This window comes from Littorina saxatilis, linkage group LG12, assembly GCF_037325665.1.
Source record: "Littorina saxatilis isolate snail1 linkage group LG12, US_GU_Lsax_2.0, whole genome shotgun sequence".
Lineage (NCBI taxonomy): Eukaryota > Metazoa > Mollusca > Gastropoda > Littorinimorpha > Littorinidae > Littorina > Littorina saxatilis.
The window spans coordinates 63,937,994-63,958,722 of NC_090256.1; the positions used below are offsets into that span (position 1 = coordinate 63,937,994).

The following is a 20,729-nucleotide window of genomic DNA, read 5'->3' on the forward strand; positions in this document are numbered from 1 at the left end:
TGGGATTAATGGTCATTTACGCATCTCCCTAGCTAACCATGCATCCTTCCTTATGTGGGTATCTGTTCTGAATGTTTGGATGGTGTTTTCGATAAACAGCAAGAATGACTGTATAAGGCACAATCTTCTGTGCCTACACCAAATTGAATATTCCGCTTGTTTGGGAGAAACCACAGAATTTCGTTTGTGGTGTTTTCATAAGAAGGACAGTATAAGGCACAATCTTCTGTGCTCCACCAAATTGTTTATTCCGCTTTTTTAGAAGAAACCACCAAATTTCGTGGGTGGTGTTTTCATTAAACAGCAAGAATGACTGTATAAGGAACAATATACTGTGTCTCCACCAAATTGTATATATATATATATATATATATATATATATAAAACATCAGAAATTGTGAAAGAAACAATTGAAAGTCAGCAGAGACTTTCTTCCTTTTTTTTTTCTTTCTTTTTTTTATTTTTTTTTTTTTTTCTAAAATATATATATTCCGCTTGTTTAGAAGAAACCACCAAATTTCGTGTGTGGTGTTTTCATTAAAGGCATATGTACGCGCTCCCGTGTTTACAAAGTGTAGTTTGCCCATAATCGATGTCAAACGCACCATAAGACCATATAATGACGATATGTCACCATGCGCGGACCATAATACATGCATTACAGCTTGTTCTAGCCTCTGAAAAAGTGAGGATGTCAACAAAGCCGCGGTGTTAGCTCCCTTGCATCAACGTTACATGTGTTGCCAAATCTATAAATAGGACGATCCAGATCAAAATGAAAATTAACATATCTCAACATTGAAGGGGTCCTAGACCACAATATTTTGCAGGGAACTTAATTTAGCATGTCTCCAGCTGTTGGTAAAGCAATTAGCGTGTATAGTCATCGAGTACATATGCCTTTAAACAGCAAGAATGACTGTACAGTATAAGGCACAATCTTCTGTGCCTCCACTAAATTGTTTATTCCGCTTTTTTGGAAGAAACCACCGCATTTGTTTATATTCCTCTTGTTTTTGTGCATACCAGACTCCAGCGCAGGAATGGATAATGGAGATGATGAGGTGAGTCCACCCCCCTATTACCAGGTGGCGGCTCTGTCTTCGCAACCACCCCAGGGAGAAAACAGTCCCATTCCCAGAGAGTACATTGCAGTGCCCGTGGAAACAGCAAGTTCCCAACAACATGGCAGAGGAGAGCCAGTTGATCGCACATCACAACCGGCTTCATCAAGCTAGAAGTTGTCTTCTCCTTCGTTTGTCCTTCGCTTAAACTCTGTTTTGTTGTTGGTATGTTTGACTGGCCGTTGTTATGTTTTTGGAATGTGAAAAGGCTACTTCTTTATGTCTTTTTTGTTAATGTCACCTGAGTCTGTTGTTATGGTTTGGATGTGAGATGGCTTGTTTTTCAACTTTTTGTGTGTGTCCACTGAGGTTGTACAGTATTTTTTTTATTTTCTATTGTTGTGTGGATCAGTCAGAGATACCAAAGCCAATGATGTCATTTTTATAACTCTTTATGTCTGAAGACAAAATTGAGTATTTTGCTATACATGTACTTTTTTTCTTTTTTTTATCTTGTCTATATCCAGGAAGCTTTCTTATATGAAAGGCGTGTAATCAGTGTCATTTCTTCCTACGTTCCTGCTTCACTTTGAACAAATTTCACACACTCAGCTATTCAACAACCGTTCCCTGTTATGCGTATTTAAACTAACTCTATTATCAGAATATCGCTCGAAATCCGTACCTTCTTGTTTTGTTACCACTGTCAATAGTGAGTATAACATACTCTTGAAATCGGCAGCTTAGGTACTGGTAACAATTTGCCTTCTTGCCAGTTGTGTGTGTATGATACTTGAAAAGACATAATGCACCAGCATAGTCAATTGTCTGAGACTGAAAGTTCCCACTAATTGTCTGCAATTATACTTTTGCATGAAGTGTTTGTATTTTATTTTCTCTGCAAGCAAATTGTGGGGTTTTTTGTGTGCATTTTAATACCACCTGTTCAGATATGGACAGGAAGCTTTTATAGTCAGTCAGTTGATAAGAGCAATTAGTAGTCTGTATGTAAAATGCTATAATATGGTCACAGGTAGTGTTAGTAGAAAGGACTGGAAACTGTCCGTAAACACAGTGATGCAAGGCATCGATAGTTTGCAGCTAATTTTGTTTCAGTAAAGGCTGCATGCTCAGTAAAGTTGGTTTGAATATATGCTACATCAAGAACCAAACCATCGGTTCAGTTTATAGTTTATGCGTTATAGGTCACTGGTTTAGGCACATACACATATGTGCAGATTTATCGCTTCATATTTAGTTTTGCATAATATTCTTATGTGTGTATTCTTTTTCTATTTCTGTTTTCTTGGAAAAATCTTAGATGTGGTTGGATGAAGAAAAGCACATTCAAGATGATGACCATGTCAGCGTCAGCACTAATAATGTCCAATTTTTAAGGTTGTGTATTTGTCCATCAGAGTCCTGCTCGTGGTAAATGCAGAGAGTGTCTCTGAGAAATTTCTAGTCCAAAACCGTATAGTTTTATTTTCATGAAAGTTTCAGTTCAATGGAAACCCTGTTTAAAAAAAACAAAAAAACTTTAAGGATTTATTTTTATTGTAACACAAATCCAAATGCTTTTGCCCGCATATTATCTTAGCCCTCGTATTTTGTTTTCTTTGTTTTTAATTCAATTTTTTTTTTATGATATTGAACTGTAGGGTTGTGTTTAACATCTTGGTGACAGATACAATAACTGCAAGACAACAAGATTTTATTATTAAGAAGAAAAACTGATTAATGTTTATTTTTGTCTTTCCTTGGCCGATTTTGATTTGATATGTTTTGTTGTTGTTGGTTTTATGTTTTGTTTTATCAAATATAAACAAGAGCTCAGGCTGTGTAAGCTTACATCTATTTTCCTTATGTATGTTGAGTGTTCATTGAAAACACTTATCTTGATTATGTCTGCAGAATATTTTTTAGAACTAGAAGCACTGTTATTGATCCTTTTTTTGTCCATCTTGCTAATGAAATCTGTCATAATATTTGCAACATGTATTTTGTGACCCCCCACGGGTTAGGGGGAAGAATTTACCCGATGCTTCCCAGCATGTCGTAAGAGGCGACTAACGGATTCTGTTTCTCCTTTTACCCTTGTTAAGTGTTTCTTGTATAGAATATAGTCAATTTTTGAAAAGATTTTAGTCAAGAAGTATGTAAGAAATGTTAAGTCCTTTGTACTGGAAACTTGCATTCTCCCAGTAAGGACTAATACATTGTACTACGTTGCAAGCCCCTGGAGCAAATTTTTGATTAGTGCTTTTGTGAACAAGAAACAATTGACAAGTGGCTCTATCCCATCTCCCCCCTTTCCCCGTCGCGATATAACCTTCGTGGTTGAAAACGACGTTAAACACCAAATAAAGAAAGAATGTATTTTGTGCAGAATGGTTTACAGACTTTTCTCTGCCAGTGTTATTATTCTGTATTGTTGATGTTTTTTTTCTTAAAAAAGAAAAAAGTGAAATCCAAAGTGTAACAAAATCAGAACTGAACTACCTTCCAAGAAACATTAGGAGCTGCTTTTTAAAGTAAACTTGAATTATGTCAGTAGTACTAGTAGTTCAATCAAGATGTTTTAACTTCAAAATTCTCGAAAAAGATACAAGTTCTGTTTAATTCAACTTTGTTGATTAAATGCAAGTATACATATTCAAAATATCTGCAAATATCAAAAGGAAATCCTGTTGACATATTTGAATTAAAATGTGCAATGTGGATTTTGTGCTTTATCCTTTCTTGTCATTTGAATATCAATTTATTTGGTTTTACTGAGATAGTGTGACAGTGACTTCTCATTATCCATTGCTTCATATCAAAGTAACTTTAAGCAAGTCACTTTTGTTGAGTAGCCAAGAGACCTTCAAATATAATTTGACTATGCACACTGAGAGAATGCAACAGCTGTTTATATGATCATTAATAAAAGCCCAGCATAAGTTGTACGTATTTCAATTTTTTTATCATCGATCTGTGTCTTTTTCTGCCTTTCTTTTATTTTAGTTCAAGGCACACAAGAATCAGCTATAAACAGAAAACTGGAAGCATTTAATCCTGAAATAGTATCAAATGTATTTTACCTGTGTCACATGTGCAGTTGGGTTTGAGCGTTTCTTTGTATTTTTGTTATAGGTTTGTTCGGCTGTTGTGTGTGTATGTGGTGTGTGCTTGTTTGTTTTTGCTTAATTTATTGTCATAATCTGTCATGTGTTAAATAATTGTCATAATCTTAACTTTTCAAACTGTAAACCAGAATTTGAATTGTTTGTAAGGGATGGCTTTGAATGTCTTTCTCGGTAATTGATCTTTTCCCTTGTGCTATTTTCACTCTCCCTCCATTTGTCTGTCTGTCTGTCTGTCTGTCTGTCTCTCTCTCTCTCTCTCTCTCTCTCTCTCTCTCTCTCTCTCTCTCTCTCTCTCTCTCTCTCTCTTTTTACATTTAGTCAAGTTTTGACTAAATGTTTTAACATAGAGGGGGAATCGAGACCAGGGTCGTGGTGTATGTGTGTGTGTGTGTGTGTCTGTCTGTGTGTGTGTGTGTAGAGCGATTCAGAGTAAACTACTCGACCGATCCTTATGAAATTTTTTATGAGAGTTCCTGGGTATGATATCCCCAGACGTTTTTTGACTCACATGCGAAGCAAAAGTGAGTCTATGTACTCACCCGAGTCGTCCGTCCGGACGTCCGGACCGGACGTCCGGAAAACTTTAACGTTGGATATTTCTTGGACACTATTCAGTCTATCAGTACCAAATTTGGCAAGATGGTGTATGATGACAAGGCCCCAAAAAACGTACATAGCATCTTGACCTTGCTTCAAGGTCAAGGTCGCAGGGGCCATAAATGTTGCCTAAAAAACAGCTATTTTTCACAGTTTTCCCATTTTCTCTGAAGTTTTTGAGATTGAATACCTCACCTACATATGATATATAGGGCAAAGTAAGCCCCATCTTTTGATACCAGTTTGGTTTACCTTGCTTCAAGGTCAAGGTCACAGGAGCTCTTCAAAGTTGGATTGTATACATATTTTGAAGTGACCTTGACCCTGAACTATGGAAGATAACTGTTTCAAACTTAAAAATTATGTGGGGCACATGTTATGCTTTTATCATGAGACACATTTGGTCACATATGATCAAGGTCAAGGTCACTTTGACCCTTATGAAATGTGACCAAAATAAGGTAGTGAACCACTAAAAGTGACCATATCTCATGGTAGAAAGAGCCAATAAGCACCATTGTACTTCCTATGTCTTGAATTAACAGCTTTGTGTTGCATGACCTTGGATGACCTTGACCTTGGGTCAAGGTCACATGTATTTTGGTAGAAAAAATGTGTAAAGCAGTTCTTAGTGTATGATGTCATTGCTAGGTTTAGTTACCCTAAAGGTCGAGGTCAAGCATGTGAGTCGTATGGGCTTTGCCCTTCTTGTTTTGGATAAATGTCTTTGATGACGTCATATCCGGCTTTTTGTAAAAGTTGAGGCGGCACTGTCACACCCTCATTTTTCAATAAAATTGATTGAAATTTTGGCCAAGCAATCTTCGACGAAGGCCGGACTTTGGTATTGCATTTCAGCTTGGAGGCTTAAAAATTAATGACATTTGGTCATTAAAAATCTGAAAATTGTAATTAAAATTATTTTTTTATAAAATGATCCAAAATTACGTTCATCTTATTCTTCATCATTTTCTGATTCCAAAAACATATAAATATGTTATATTCGGGTTAAAAATAAGCTCTGAAAATTAAAAACATAAAAATGATGATTAAAATAAAATTTCCAAAATCGATTTAAAAACGATTTCATCTTATTCTTTGTCGATTCCTGATTCCAAAAACATATAGATATGATGTGTTTGGATTAAAAACACGCTCAGAAAGTTAAAACGAAGAGAGGTACAGAAAAGCGTGCTATGCAGCACAGCGCAACCCGTGACTACCGCGCTAAACAGGGTCGTTAATTTCACTGCCTTTTGTACGAGCGGCGGACTACGGTCATTGTGAAAAAATGCAGTGCGTTCAGTTTCATTCTGCGAGTTCCACAGCTTGACTAAATGTAGTAATTTCGCCTTACGCGACTTGTTTTTCTTTCTTTGGTGTGCATGGTTACCCTCTATAATATCATCACCACACATTAAAAGCAATAAAACTTCTGTATTAAAAGCACAGTCTGTAAACAATTTGGGTCAACACCTGAGATCTGTCCAGGTTTTTGTGTGGAAGAAGACCATCCCTCCACATGGACATATACCAAAAATCAACTTCCAGCGAAGAGTTTTGATTTTTTCCCAATTAATTTTGCTGATTGTCGCACAAAATTAGTTCATACAAATTCCAACCTTGCACAGAATGCAGCTCAGGCAGTTAAATTCTGTGTGTGTCAAGTTGGAGGGATGGTCTTATATCCCAGGTAAAATCCTGGAACAATCCAAGATGGTGATCCAAATTGATAAGGAATGCACCTTTAATGTGTATGTTAAAACGCGTTGCAGTGTATAAATCTTCTTCTTGAATAAGATTCTGAATTTCTTTTTCGCTAATTAAATTCATGATTCCTGTGTTTGTTGTGACATTTGAATGCATACTTGTAATTGAGCTGTGCACAGTACTGTTTTTTCTGTAACTTCCAAGTATTGAGTGTCTGTCATTCTGAATGTGAGCGATGATAATTTTGCTTGTAATATTGTTCCTTCCACAGACTCTTTTTCACCACTGGACTTTCTCAGCTGATGTTTTCCCTGTATCCAATGCTGCCATTCTCTTTTCCAGCGTTTAAAAAATAAATCTGTGTTGTCAATGCAAAACGTATGAAAACCATTGTCACTTGTATTATTCAATGCCAAACTTAATACCGCACTTTGTATCTGATCTTTCTACAGCAGGAAAGGAAGGGTAAAACACAATCTTGTGGAATCTATGTTTCTTTAAAACTTTAAAGCATCTTTTCTGTTGTTTGATATACAGTACACTTTTGTTGGCCCTCGTTTAGAGCTGGGTTGGTTTTTTTTAGTCAATGAACTATTATATACAGAGGGAATGTATTATTTGATATGTGATTTTGTAAATTTCTTTGTGGAATAAACTCAACAAAAAGTGTTGGTGTAGTTATGTTTGTGGTGTGTGTGTGTGTGTGTGTGTGTGTGTGTTTTCTTTCCTGCAATCTAAATGTATGCATTATGCTACATGTAGAACTACAACATCATCAAACTAATTTAGTGCATCCCCTTCAGTCTGGATCAGTCAACAGCTTCCGTTCTGATGAACAGTGTACAATAAATCCTCACATAAGGCACATATTCCAAACACATATTGACACTAAACGACGTCCTTTGTCACATATACCACAGATCATGTCTTATCTTATGAAGAAGAATCTCCATGAACTTAGGGTATTATAAAAATGAATTGAATCTGCAACAATAACATTCTGGTTGGATACTGGAAACTCACACTTTGCCCCTCAATTAACCTTCCATCTTCAGTCTTTTGAATTTTGACGGGCGCAGTGGCGTGGTGGTAAGACGTCGGCCTCCAAATCGGGAGGTCGTGAGTTTGAATCCCGGTTGCTGCCGCCTGGTGGGTTAAGAGTGGAGATTTTTCCGATCTCCCAGGTCAACTTATGTGCAGACCTGCCAGTGACTTAACCCTCTTCGTGTGTAAACACAAGCACAAGACCAAGTGCGCACGGAAAAGATCCTGTAATCCATGTCAGAGTTCGGTGGGTTATACTGAGAAACATGAAAATACCCAGCATGCTTCCCCCGAAATCGGCGTATGCTGCCTGAATGGCGGGGTAAAAACGGTCATACACGTAAAAATCCACTCGTGCTAAATACATGAGTGAACGTGGGTCTAAGCCCATGAACAAAGAAGAAGAAGAAGAAGAAGTCTTTTGATTTAAATCAATAAGAAGGGTTATTACAGTGTACGTACACAATATTGATTCTGAACTAAAGGAACATTTTCATGCCATAGATTTTTTTTTTTTTTTTTTTTTGGGGGGGGGGGGGGGGGGGGGGGAATCGAGCGTCAACAAGATACAATAAAACACTCTTTACAATTATATGTACACTACTTTTCCAACAACAACAAACCATGCTCTCCCATGACACAGTGCAATCATACAACTACATGTACATCCATCTCAACCTCAATTATCGCACCATATTTCATTACAAAAAATCATTTATTTGGTCATTGTCATTGAAGGGGGTATGGGGGGGGGGGGGGGGGTGATCAAGCTACGCTCTTGCTTGAAAGCCGGAACTTGATGACCTGCAGACATACACTTTCAACATACCAAACATGCAACTACTTTATTGCAGTATATATATACATGTTTGCATTTCGTTTTTCTTCTGGTCTAATAATAATGGTGTGCCAGGATGTGTTTTTTTGTGTGTGTGGTTTGGTGTGTGTGGACAAGACGTAAAATTTGAGTCAACACATCTTGGTTGGCCGAGACTCAGGGACTTGAACGGGGAAGATTGAAACTGACAAGGCGCGCCGAGACTACCGCAGACGTGAAACCGCGAGAAGAATTTGTCGTCTGCATCTCTCCGCGCGGAAAGAATAAATAAAATGTTGTCGACTGGAAGGAAGCGAAGACGTACACACTACTCAAGAGAAGAGTCGAAGGTGAATGAGTAAAACAAATGTTATAATGGTCATTTATTCATTCCTACAGAAGTAAATCGAGAAACAGTACATCGGTGAGCTTATTTCTTCAATTGAGCACATGTGTTATAGATCAGCCTCTAGATCTAGCCTATCAGTATCATCTATGATGGGGGGGGGGGGGGGGGGGGGGGGGGGGGGGGGGTCAGAGTGTCTGGAAAAAATAAGTACGAGTTGACATTTTTGTATCGATCTCTGATGGCGATGAAAGTCCAAGCTCAGTGCCAGTTTATTACCCGTATACTAACTACGTACGGTGTTGCTTGGTCGATTCACAGGCGAAAGGTATCGTCCACTGGACTACTACTAAAGACTAGTAGTCTTTCTGTGATAGTAGTAGTCCAGTTGACGATACCTTCCGCCTGTGGTCGATTTCAGTCCTCAACATCAAGTAGGGCCTATACTGCAGTAGGCTATCCTTAGCGGATTATGACTTTATTCAGTTACAAAATGCTGCAGAAAAAGTGTAAACAGGTTTTCTGCAGTAAAACAACAGCACCGTTTTACTGCAGCATTCTTGATTTCAATTTTACTGCAGTAAAATGTTTTGCTCCAGAAAAACCCGTTGCTCGGTGAAAGATGACATTATGCAGAAATGCTGCAGAAAAGACAGTTTTTCTCCAGCATTTCTGTTTTTCTGCAGAATAACTGAATAATGCCAAAATGCTGAAGAAAAAATATAAACAGTTTTTGACTCACATGCGAAGCAAAAGTGAGTCTATGTACTCACCCGAGTCGTCCGTCCGTCCGTCCGGACGTCCGTCCGGACGTCTGTCCGGACGTCCATCCGTCCGGACGTCCAGAAAACTTTAACGTTGGATATTTCTTGGACATTATTCAGTCTATCAGTACCAAATTTGGCAAGATGGTGTATGATGACAAGGCCCCAAAAAACATACATAGCATCTTGACCTTGCTTCAAGGTCAAGGTCGCAGGGGCCATAAATGTTGCCTAAAAAACAGCTATTTTTCATATTTTCTCTGAAGTTTTTGAGATTCAATACCTCACCTATATATGATATATAGGGCAAAGTAAGCCCCATCTTTTGATACCAGTTTGGTTTACCTTGCTTCAAGGTCAAGGTCACAGGAGCTCTTCAAAGTTGGATTGTATACATATTTTGAAGTGACCTTGACCCTGAACTATGGAAGATAACTGTTTCAAACTTAAAAATTATGTGGGGCACATGTTATGCTTTCATCATGAGACACATTTGGTCACATATGATCAAGGTCAAGGTCACTTTGACCCTTATGAAATGTGACCAAAATAAGGTAGTGAACCACTAAAAGTGACCATATCTCATGGTAGAAAGAGCCAATAAGCACCATTGTACTTCCTATGTCTTGAATTAACAGCTTTGTGTTGCATGACCTTGGATGACCTTGACCTTGGGTCAAGGTCACATTTATTTTGGTAGGAAAAATGTGTAAAGCATGTGAGTCGTATGGGCTTTGCCCTTCTTGTTCTCCAGTAAAACAACATCACCGTTTTACTGCAGCATTCTTGATTTCAATTTTACTGCAGTAAAACTCAGTGTTTTACTGCAGAAAAAACCGTTGCTCTCGCGAAAGATGACATTATGCAGAAATGCTGCAGAATCAGTTTTTCTCCACCATTTCTGTTTTTCTGCAGAATTATGAATAAAGTCATAATCCGCTAAGGATAGTAGGCTACAAATAGAAGCTTACAGGCTTAATGATACAGATTACATTTGTATCATTCATCGTAGAACTAAATCTTATACTCAAATACGTATACCACTAGAAGCCTAGGGAATATTACAGCATGATTCGTCACTCGATCCACTATAGCTATCTCTGGGTCTCGGAGTCTGGTGGTCAGTATGTAACAAGCAGAGGCAAGTAATTGTGTCAAGTGACAAGTTGACAATATAGCAGGACTCTACAACAAACACACACCAAAGAATGAGAGAAAGGAACGGAAAAAGTGTCCATGTGACATAATCTATGTCCCAGGAATCCCGGGAGGCACCGACTACAACGAGTTCTACCCTGGGAGACAGAAAGTTTGAATCATCCCAGTCATCTTCGCAAAACGGCACAATCAACTCTTCGGTCGACCTTCCCTTTGACGCGAATACCTGGCTGGATGTCAAGACAAAGGTAGCCTAATAATGCATATGAACCGTGGAAACACTGCAGAAACTTCACTTTTTCCACTTGATTTTGTATTAAGAAGACAGGTTTACATACCCTTTTGTGCTGAATCAAACTTGCACTTTTAAAATTTGCACATGTGATGTGTGCATTTGCCCATAATCACTGACATGTACACTGAATTTCAATGCAGATGTGACTTGACTGACAGATTAGAGGACACAATTGTAAATGTATGTAGCCTATATACGCATACCATTTTAAGCGAAAACCCCTTCGTTTTAAAAACGGGTAATGTATACAACACTACAAACATTTTTTTTAATTTCTAGCTTGAATCCATTGCATGGATTCAGTGCGACGATCAGAAATGCCTAAAATGGAGGAAACTGCCGAGGGAAGAAGTGGAAAGAATATCAGAGACAGAAAAGTGGTTCTGTTGCCAGAACAGCGACCCCAACTTCAGCAGCTGTGAGGTTCCAGAGGAAGATGTGGAACTATATGATCAACTGGCATTGCGAAGTGGGCTCAAGTATCTTAAATCACAGCTGGTTCAAGGCACCCTGGTCTGGGCAAAGATGCCTGGCTATTGCAGGTACTATTTGATTGGTAGTAATTGGTTCAGGGTGAATGCTCCGTGTGTGTGCATGCGTGCGTGCGTGTGTGTGTGTGTGTGTTTAGGTGAGGAACATTATATCCGTTTCATCTGATCTCTCTTTCTCTCTCTCTCTCTCTCTCTCTCTCTCTCTCTCTTCAAAGCAAACACACACACACACACACACATCGTCCTGATGGACAGCACTTTCAAATACATCACCAACACACTGGTTTACAGGAAAATGTGCAGAGATCTGGATGCCCTAAGTGTTGTATACGTTTGAAAGGTAGTGGATCTGGGACGATCACCACACCCGCATTCAGTCTTTCATTTTTCTCACCGCAAAGCCACTGTCGTGTGTCAGCAGTTGGACTAAAAAAATACTTGTACCAGGGATACTTACACTGTTATTAGCGCAAGAAAAAAAGTTATGTCCCTAGACATGTGAGGACATAAATAAAACATATTTTTCCTACTTTTATAGTATCCTTGTTTGTGCTAATTGCTTCTCCAGTTGGCCAGCAGTGGTGACCTCTGAACCGGGAACAGACAATGGTCATCTGTGGAAGGATGAGGAGGACGAAATCATTCAATATCACGTGGAATTTCTTGGCCCTCCCCACAGCCATGGCTGGGTTTTTGCCAGAGATGTCGTCAACTTCACCGCAAAATCCGTCAGCAAACAGCTGACTCGAGACAGCCACAAGGTAAAATGAGGATCTGTGTGTCTGTGTCTGTGTCTGTGTCTGCCTCTGTGTGTGTGTGTGTGTGTGTGTGTGTGTGTGTGTTTGTTTGTCACGGTGTGTGTGTGTGTGTGTGTGTGTGTGTTAGTGAAGGGAGATTGAGACTTTCTCCCAGAAAATTCTTTGCCGGAGACATGGAAGAGGTTAGGAAAGTGCTATTGGTACTGTTGGATAAATACACTACGAAAGTGACTTAGAAGATGACGATGTACATATGGTGGTGGTGGTGGTGGGCGGTGATGATGGCAATGATGATAATACGAAGGCAGCTTAGATTTAGAAGGCAAAGGAGGGGGAGTATTTGCGTTATCAAATTCCAGTGGCAGTGATGTTTCTGACATTTACAAGTTGGAAACTACCTACCGCCGGGAGTTAAATCCTATCCATGAAGCCGTTTAGTCATAGGCCACGTTTTTCTCCCACTTATCAGGAGTATTTTTGAACGTACAATGACAAATTATAGCAAATAACAGCGAGACTATATAACGAGTAAACTTATGTCTCTTCAAGTGTTAAACACAGAGGGAGACGCGCAATCATAGCAACAAGAGGATCACATGTTCCGTATTGAGTCAGAGTTTCTGATACCTCCTCGGATCAGTACCAAGTCTGCTGGCCTTAGATATATACTGACAGTCACTTTAAAAGAGAACTACATCGAAAGGCTCAGATCGAAGCTGTGAATTGTACAGTTGTATTGCTTGCCACAGGAGGGAGGCCAAAGAGGGAGGAGTAAAGCCAAGAGTCGCCGCAAGACAATGTGCTCTGGAATGGGTTCCAAGGTGAAAACAACGTACAAAAGTGGCCTTTCTGTGCACGACGGAGTAGACGAAGCCATGACGCTCTTGCCCATGTCACCCATCGAGAGATTGAAAAGATGCATCTACGTTTCCCGCGGGAAGCCAGAACACGGTAAGACATATGACTTTGTTGTGTCGTCTGAGAAATGTGGATGCTGTGCAGTATAGACAATAAGATCAGAGTAAGTCGTCTCGGGTAGTGGTAATTGCGTATTTAAAAGAATGAACTTGATCGATAAGGCATATATAAACTTAGTGACATGTTTTTGAAAATCTACTGGTTTATACTGGAGAGTGTAGCAGAGGTGTTTTGTGCGTGTGTGGGGAGGGTGTGAGTGTGTGTGTGTGTGTGTGTGTGTGTGTGCTCGGCGGAGAGAGAAGCAGGACAACCATTAATTACCTTTGTTTGTTTGTTTGTTTGTTTATTTGTTGCTTAACGTCCAGCCGACTACGCAGAGCCATATCAGGACGAGGAAGGGGGGGATGAAGGGGGCCACTTTTCAAGCGATTCCTGTTTACAAATGCACTAACCCATTACTTGTGTCCCAGCAGGCTTTAGTAAAACTAAATTAATACCTACTGGAAGATTACCAGTTTCCAAGTTAAAATAGGCTTAACCTATCTACTGCTGGACTTACATCAGAACACTAACAGATTAAACTATACATGAATCGCGAGACAAGCGGCAAGAGAAGAGATTTTTGGAAAAAATACAGGTGAATGAGCAAGAAGGCAGAAAAAAGAAAAGAATTCATGAAGAAAAAGAGAGCATGACAGGAAAGAGGAACCAAAAATCTACCTAACAGCAAACTAGAAAGCTCCTGCGGTTCCAAAAACAGGAGGGGCCTTTAATTTCATAACCGCAGCTAGTGCCCCACTGCGGGAATTAATTACCTTCCTCTTTCCCTGAGAACTGAAGTTTAGCACATACAGTATAGATATCAACATTTGCAAAGATAGTTAGACCAGAAGCACATTAATCAAAGGATATCGTACGGGTTTGATCTATAGTATACTACTAGTAATACACCTTCTTCTCAGATGATGACATCTGGTGACTATGTGACCGTTTCAGGGAGTTATAGCACTGAACCCACTGTCACTACAGCGTCTTCAAGAAAAGTTGCCAAGAAGAAAAAGCGTGAGACTAGAAAGACAGCTACCACAGATTCTGGATCAGCCATCACTCCGACGCCCCACTATACTGCCTTTGATACCGCCTTGCAAAACAGATCTAAGGAAGAGAGACTGATGCTGGATGTTGAGGTCTGTTTTACAAACTGAACAAACAAACATACACACTAACTAATAACAAACAAACAAAAGAAATAAACATGTTTTCCGTGTTGATTTTTGACTCCTGTCCAAGTGGAGGGTTGACCTTAGTCCCATGTAAAATCCTGGGCAAATCTAAGACAGTGAGCAGAGCGGCTCGCGGGAAGGACTGTGACTTTAAAAAAAACCCTTCATTTCAGATGTACAAACGAAATGAGCGTGCGTTTGAGCACGACGTGACCCGCTTTCTGATCAGAAACGACCTGAAGACGTGCAAAGGTCCTATCTGGCAGAACCAGAATGTCAGCATCTTCCAGCTTTTCCTGGCTGTCCATGAGCGGGGAGGATACACTCAGGTAAAGATATTGTAACAGTATTGTATTCATTGCATGGAAAGTGTTTCGAGCAAAACTTAATGTACACATGAAGTCTTATTTTTGTTTGAAGGCTTGCAAGTCTGTTTCTGCTCGATATGACATGTCATAGGTGTGTGGTGCAAAGCTAAAGAAAATCCATTTTGTTTTTAAATCTCCCTGAGCTGGTGAGGGTGGGAGCTACTGATAAATTTGATAGTTACTAAATACCCTGTTACTTTTTGAGAAAGTTCATCAGGCGTGTAAATTGTCGAAATTACGTTTCAGCAAAAATAAAAAATTGTCCGCGGCAAAACAAGGTAAATTAAATTATATGTATACTATTGTCTCTCTATCCATTATTTGCTTACACGAGAACTATCAAAATGTTGGTCTAAAATGCTAAAATTCGTTTTCCTGCCTGGTCCCCGCAACGGGGCTCTGCCCCTGTACCCCGCCGGGGACCAGGCGGCCCCTGGACCTCGGCCTATTTTCAGAGTTTTTTCTATTTGGGAATTCCCATGCCTTGTTCATATGGATATAAACACACTGCATCTCAATGTACATGTATATTAGAAGTGCAGTGGTATCAAGGATGAGAAGACATCCCTGCAGATGCCCTCTCCTGTTGACACACGTTTTCGTAAAGTTCTTTCACCAAGGGATTAAGAAGCTAGCTGTCCTTTATTTGGAGGCACCGTCTTCTCATCGGAGGGGGTTCGCATCTCAGGTACAACTGTATAGAGACGTGCTATCATTGACAGTGATTTTTTTTTGCCACAGGTAACACACCATCGAGGCTGGGCAGCTGTGTACCGGGAAGTCACTGACATGTCTTGCAGCACTGAGCCCAAGAACAGCCAGGCCGCCAAGCATTTCTATCACAGGTCAAGTCCATGTGTGTTTGGTCTTTGTCTGGTGCGACATATAGTCTGTCCAGGAATAATACACAGTCATGGAGGCTTGTCGAAAAAGACCACGGTGTGGGCATACGTTTTCTTAGCTCATTGATCAACACAGACATGACCATGACAGAATTTCTGTCTCTTTTCGTTCTTCTCATTGCAATAAACGTTGTCGACTCATTCCAATGAGAAAACCAGCTGTTCTTTCTTGATTTGTAGAGTTTAGCACTGAAAGTTTTGTTATTCCCTTTTCAGGTATCTTTACCCGTATGAGCTTTACATACGTGGACATGACTTCAGGGAGTTTGTCCAGCCGACAGATGGTGGTAATGGCATGGACGTAAACAAGAAGGGAAAGTGCAGTGTGCACAAAGAGCAGAAAATCAAGAGATGCAGTAAGACTCAAGAAAACCAGAAGCAACCTTGCGCTGATGGTAAATAAGAATCATGTGGAATATGTCACTATGACTTCCTCCCTTACCTTTTGGTGTGTGTGTGTGTGTGTGACGTTAGACTCCGTCTAAATTCTTCTGTGCTCATAATCTTCATTTTCTTTCTCTGTCTACTCTTCTTTTAGTTTCTTGTTCTTTTACTGATTAAGACGAAAGTCGAAACTAGTCCATGTTCATTTTGTTGCTGTTTTCTGGTCAGTGAGTACATTTTTATTGTTATCTTGCAAACTATATCGAATTAGCGATGATTACTCTCTACTTTAGTGAATTATCACCAATGCTATCAAAATGTTATGTATTTCAAAATTAAGGTTCCAAATCAAAGCGATATAGCGAGGTATATAGCGAGGTATACCCCCCGCGGGTTAGCGGAAAGAATTTACCCGATGCTCCCCAGCATGTCGTAAGAGGCGACTAACGGATTCTGTTTCTCCTTTTACCCTTGTTAAGTGTTTCTTGTATAGAATATAGTCAATTTTTGTAAAGATTTTAGTCAAGCAGTATGTAAGAAATGTTAAGTCCTTTAATTGTACTGGAAACTTGCATTCTCCCAGTAAGGTAATATATTGTACTACGTTGCAAGCCCCTGGAGCAAATTTTTGATTAGTGCTTTTGTGAACAAGAAACAATTGACAATTAGGTGGCTCTATCCCATCTCCCCCTTTTCCCCGTCGCGATATAACCTTCGTGGTTGAAAACGATGTTTATAAACACCAAATAAAGAAAGAAAGATAGCGAGGTATTTGAGCTTTTTTTCTTTCTTTGTAGTTCGGCTGTGACTTGGCTGTCTTCTGTTGTTGTTTCTAACACTGTCATGCTTTTTTCTTTAGGTGGGAACGCTGAGTTGGAAGAGGACATAGCGTCTGACAGCCTACGGGAAATGCTACAGGCGTTGGAAGAGAACAGCAGACTAGGTATTCACCAGACATGAAATGATGTATTGAATTGGCCAACCGACCCGTTACACCGACTAAAAATAGCATATAACAGACACCCCCCCCCTCTTACACACACAACTGCCATCTAGATATCGCACTCTTTCTTACTCTCTGTCTCTCTCTCTTTCACATCACAGGATCATAATTATGACATTACCTTCTCAGCACACCAAAGATATATTTTCACTTCAGGCACAGAGAATAAACGACGAGTACAGTTACTAAATCAAAGTTATCTCTTTCTGTGGGCTTCTGCACTTGTGTCCTATGAAAACAAGTTTCGTACCGTACGTGGTTTTTGACTCACATGCGAAGCAAAAGTGAGTCTATGTACTCACCCGAGTCGTCCGTCCGTCCGTCCGTCCATCCGTCCGGACGTCCGTCCGTCCGGAAAACTTTAACGTTGGATATTTCTTGGACACTATTCAGTCTATCAGTACCAAATTTGGCAAGATGGTGTATGATGACAAGGCCCCAAAAAACATACATAGCATCTTGACCTTGCTTCAAGATCAAGGTCGCAGGGGCCATAAATGTTGCCTAAAAAACAGCTATTTTTCACATTTTTCCCATTTTCTCTGAAGTTTTTGAGATTCAATACCTCACCTATATATGATATATAGGGCAAGGTAAGCCCCATCTTTTGATACCAGTTTGGTTTACCTTGCTTCAAGGTCAAGGTCACAGGAGCTCTTCAAAGTTGGATTGTATACATATTTTGAAGTGACCTTGACCCTGAACTATGGAAGATAACTGTTTCAAACTTAAAAATTATGTGGGGCACATGTTATGCTTTCATCATGAGACACATTTGGTCACATATGATCAAGGTCAAGGTCACTTTGACCCTTATGAAATGTGACCAAAATAAGGTAGTGAACCACTAAAAGTGACCATATCTCATGGTAGAAAGAGCCAATAGGCACCATTGTACTTCCTATGTCTTGAATTAACAGCTTTGTGTTGCATGACCTTGGATGACCTTGACCTTGGGTCAAGGTCACATGTATTTTGGATGAAAAATGTGTAAAGCAGTTCTTAGTGTATGTCATTGCTAGGTTTAGTTATTTGACCTTGACCCTGAAGGTCAAGGTCATGTAAAGGTCAAGGTCAAGCATGTGAGTCGTATGGGCTTTGCCCTTCTTGTTTTTGGTACTTTTCAGCATTCGATGACGTAGAGCTGGAATATGGCATTGGTGTAACATTTTATGACGAGTCTACACCTCCCAACTCAAAAGATCATGCGCTTCCTTTGACAGCCTATGAGCAACAAGGTTAGATTGATTTAGGTTTTCATTCATTTTGACCCACACGTGCTCAAAAGAATTTTATTTCTTACAAGTGCCAATCGTTTGTTAGGCCAGTAAAAGAAGAGCAGCCCAGATCAGTAACAGCGTATTTTCCGTGTCTTTGAAAGGCCGAGTCCGCTTCTTGCATAAATGATGATCAAGCAAGGTTTCTGCCATTAATAGTGTACGGTGGAAGTCCTCTGTTTAACGTTTTCGAAGCTACAGAGCTTTGAAACTTAATACACTTTTTAGGGTTTGATCACCTCCCGGTCCTAAGTCCGGTGCGCCGTAATCAACTTCCAAAGTCACAGCAGTGTCGAGTTTAGGTCATAAAATGGAAAATGATCAATTTCTTGGAAGTGTTTGAAGCTAGAGCTTTGAAGCCAACACACTTATTGGGTTTGGTGACCGCCCGGCATGACCAAAACCTGCTTGACCCTCGTCAAATTTCACAGTGGGGTCGACCACGGGGGGATAAATGGAAAAGAATCAATTTCTTGAACGTTTTTGAAGCTACATCTGTGAAACATCCGACGCTTCCAGGTTTGAAGACTTTTGAACAAGAATCAAGTCTGGTCCTGGTCACATTTCAAGGTCACAGCAGGGTCGAGTTCGTGTCAAAAAGTAGGAAATCGTCATTCTCTTCAATGCATGTCTACGGAGCCAGACAACATCATTTGTTTCCTATTCATGTTCCTATGACGAAGGTGAATCGTATCGGCATTTGCTTTTCTTGTTCAGATTTTCTGTTTGTGACGTTTAAAATTAGTTTACCTCCATTGTAAAGACTCGGTCCGTGCCTTTTAAGACCTAATTTGATAAGTTAAAGGAAGTCATAAAAGAGCCGCCCGGGTGTAAATGGAACGTTCATGAAGTACAAGCACTGTATGCTTATCAGGGTTCTCTTATCATTTCAGCGTCACCGCCACAGGTGGTACCCAGCCAAATCCTCAGTGTTACAAAGCTGGACTCAAGTGCAGAAAGCTCCATCGGTGCTTGTCAATTTCTGCAACAGCTAGAGAACGCAGGCAAGGTGTGCTCTGATAGTGGAGAGGAACACAAAGCACCTGGGGCCAACAGAACGCAGAATCATCTGCACGAAGAGAAGAGGGAAGATGATGTTGAAAACCACTATCTGGAAAACGAACAGGGAATGGAGGCAAGCCTTCATCACCTGCCGAGCGTTCACAGGCTTGAGGGTTTCTCTTTCGGCTCAAATGTGCTTAAGCAACATCTGAACAATTGTACTGGTCCCGACCAAGGCAGGGAAGTTCATCACCAAGGTGAGATGCAAAGAGAGGATGTTCGACATGGATCAGGCTTCAATGACCAACAACTGAATGGCGATACGGATGAGCAGGCCAGTAATGTTCATCAGCAGATTGGTCGAAGAAAGGAGGGTCTTCTACATGCCTCGGGTTCAAGCGAGCAACAGCTGAAAGATGATGCAGGTGAGCAAGGAAAGGAGATACGTCATCTTAAAGTTCCAAGATGGGAAGATGTTCCACGTCCTCCAGCCTTACAACCCCAACATCGTAAAGATCATACAGGTGAGCTAGAGAGGGATTATCACCGACATAGGGAAGATCTTCCGGGTCCTTCAGCATTACAACCCCAACATCTGAATGATGATCAGGATGGGCTAAAGATGGAGAACCATCACTTGAATGGTCAAGCAAAGAAACCTTTTCTGTGTTCCTTGGACGACAGCCAGTATCAGATTGTTCCACGCGCTACGGTTGAAGAAGAGAAAAGCAAAGATGGTCACAGTTCTGTTTCTGCGTTCAGTCAGTTTCTGGATCAACTAGACGCGCTTCAGGAGGGAATTGACCTCATTGATGCCCAGACTTAGTAAACCTGTTTGGTGTTTAAAATGTTTGTTCTTAGTAAACCTGTTTAGTGGTTGAAATTTGTGTCAAAATGACAGTTGTCGTAATTTTCTGATTATTAGCAGTTGTACATTTGAAGCCTCAAATTTAGAGACAATTAATGAAAAAGTTCTAGATCTCAGTTTCATCAAAAATTTCCCACCAATCAATATAAAGATCTATTTGGTCCCTGTTTTCACAGTAGAATAATAAATTTGATATGCAAAGCTGTGTTCATCTTTTGTAAAAAAGAAGGCCGAGCAAGTATGTGTGTTGTGTTTGCATGGTGCTGCTACAGAACACACAGGGATGAGATTCTTCCACCAATTGGCGGAATTCCGCCCAAAAGTTCGTTCCCAGGACCATTTTTCTGAATCGTCTAAATCCGTTGAGAAAAAAAATGGGGGGGGGGGGGGGGGGGGTGGGGTAGAGTAGTTGTTGTCGTTCCATTGGATTCGATCTGTAAAGTCCTACCTACAACCGTAAAGTCGATTTTCCAGATCAAATCTCCGATAAAATAATGACAACATAACCTCCGTATCGAAGAAAGTGGACCTTCGACCCGAATATGAACTTTCCATTTGGGACTAAGTTTCCCTTTCACCGAGTGTGTTCATTCCGAAAATTCATAAACGGGC

The 20,729-nt window shown here is 40.2% G+C and overlaps 2 protein-coding genes across 3 annotated transcripts in view; both read left to right on the forward strand.

The window, feature by feature from the left end:
• LOC138982530 (uncharacterized) overlaps positions 1-7,168 on the forward strand; it is a 16,656-nt gene extending 9,488 nt beyond the window's left edge. The window contains exon 6 of the mRNA XM_070355836.1: positions 1,030-7,168. Within this exon, the coding sequence (XP_070211937.1) occupies positions 1,030-1,238 (209 nt within the window). The 3' untranslated portion in view covers positions 1,239-7,168. The remainder of the gene's footprint in view (positions 1-1,029) is intronic.
• Positions 7,169-8,320: 1,152 nt separating this feature from the next.
• LOC138982529 (uncharacterized) lies at positions 8,321-20,326 on the forward strand. 2 transcript variants are annotated; one of them, XM_070355834.1, is made up of 12 exons: positions 8,321-8,710; positions 10,730-10,876; positions 11,203-11,465; positions 11,983-12,175; positions 12,922-13,123; positions 14,087-14,277; positions 14,487-14,642; positions 15,423-15,526; positions 15,800-15,978; positions 16,827-16,910; positions 18,098-18,208; positions 19,141-20,326. In XM_070355834.1, exons 1-12 carry the CDS (start codon positions 8,654-8,656, stop codon positions 20,073-20,075), a joined length of 2,622 nt encoding a protein of 873 aa, XP_070211935.1. In that variant the 5' UTR covers positions 8,321-8,653; the 3' UTR covers positions 20,076-20,326. The 2 variants fall into 2 exon arrangements, with proteins under 2 accessions (XP_070211935.1, XP_070211936.1); XM_070355835.1 differs by lacking the exon at positions 18,098-18,208.
• The last annotated feature ends 403 nt before the right edge of the window (positions 20,327-20,729 follow it).

Bases quoted from the DNA above. Each gene is read 5' to 3' on its own strand.
- LOC138982529 (XM_070355834.1), top strand. From the start codon at position 8,654: ATGTTGTCGACTGGAAGGAAGCGAAGACGTACACACTACTCAAGAGAA. The intron at 8,711-10,729 runs GTGAATGAGTAA...TCTATGTCCCAG, and splicing joins ACTCAAGAGAAGAGTCGAAG to GAATCCCGGGAGGCACCGAC. The intron at 12,176-12,921 runs GTAAAATGAGGA...TGCTTGCCACAG, and splicing joins TGACTCGAGACAGCCACAAG to GAGGGAGGCCAAAGAGGGAG.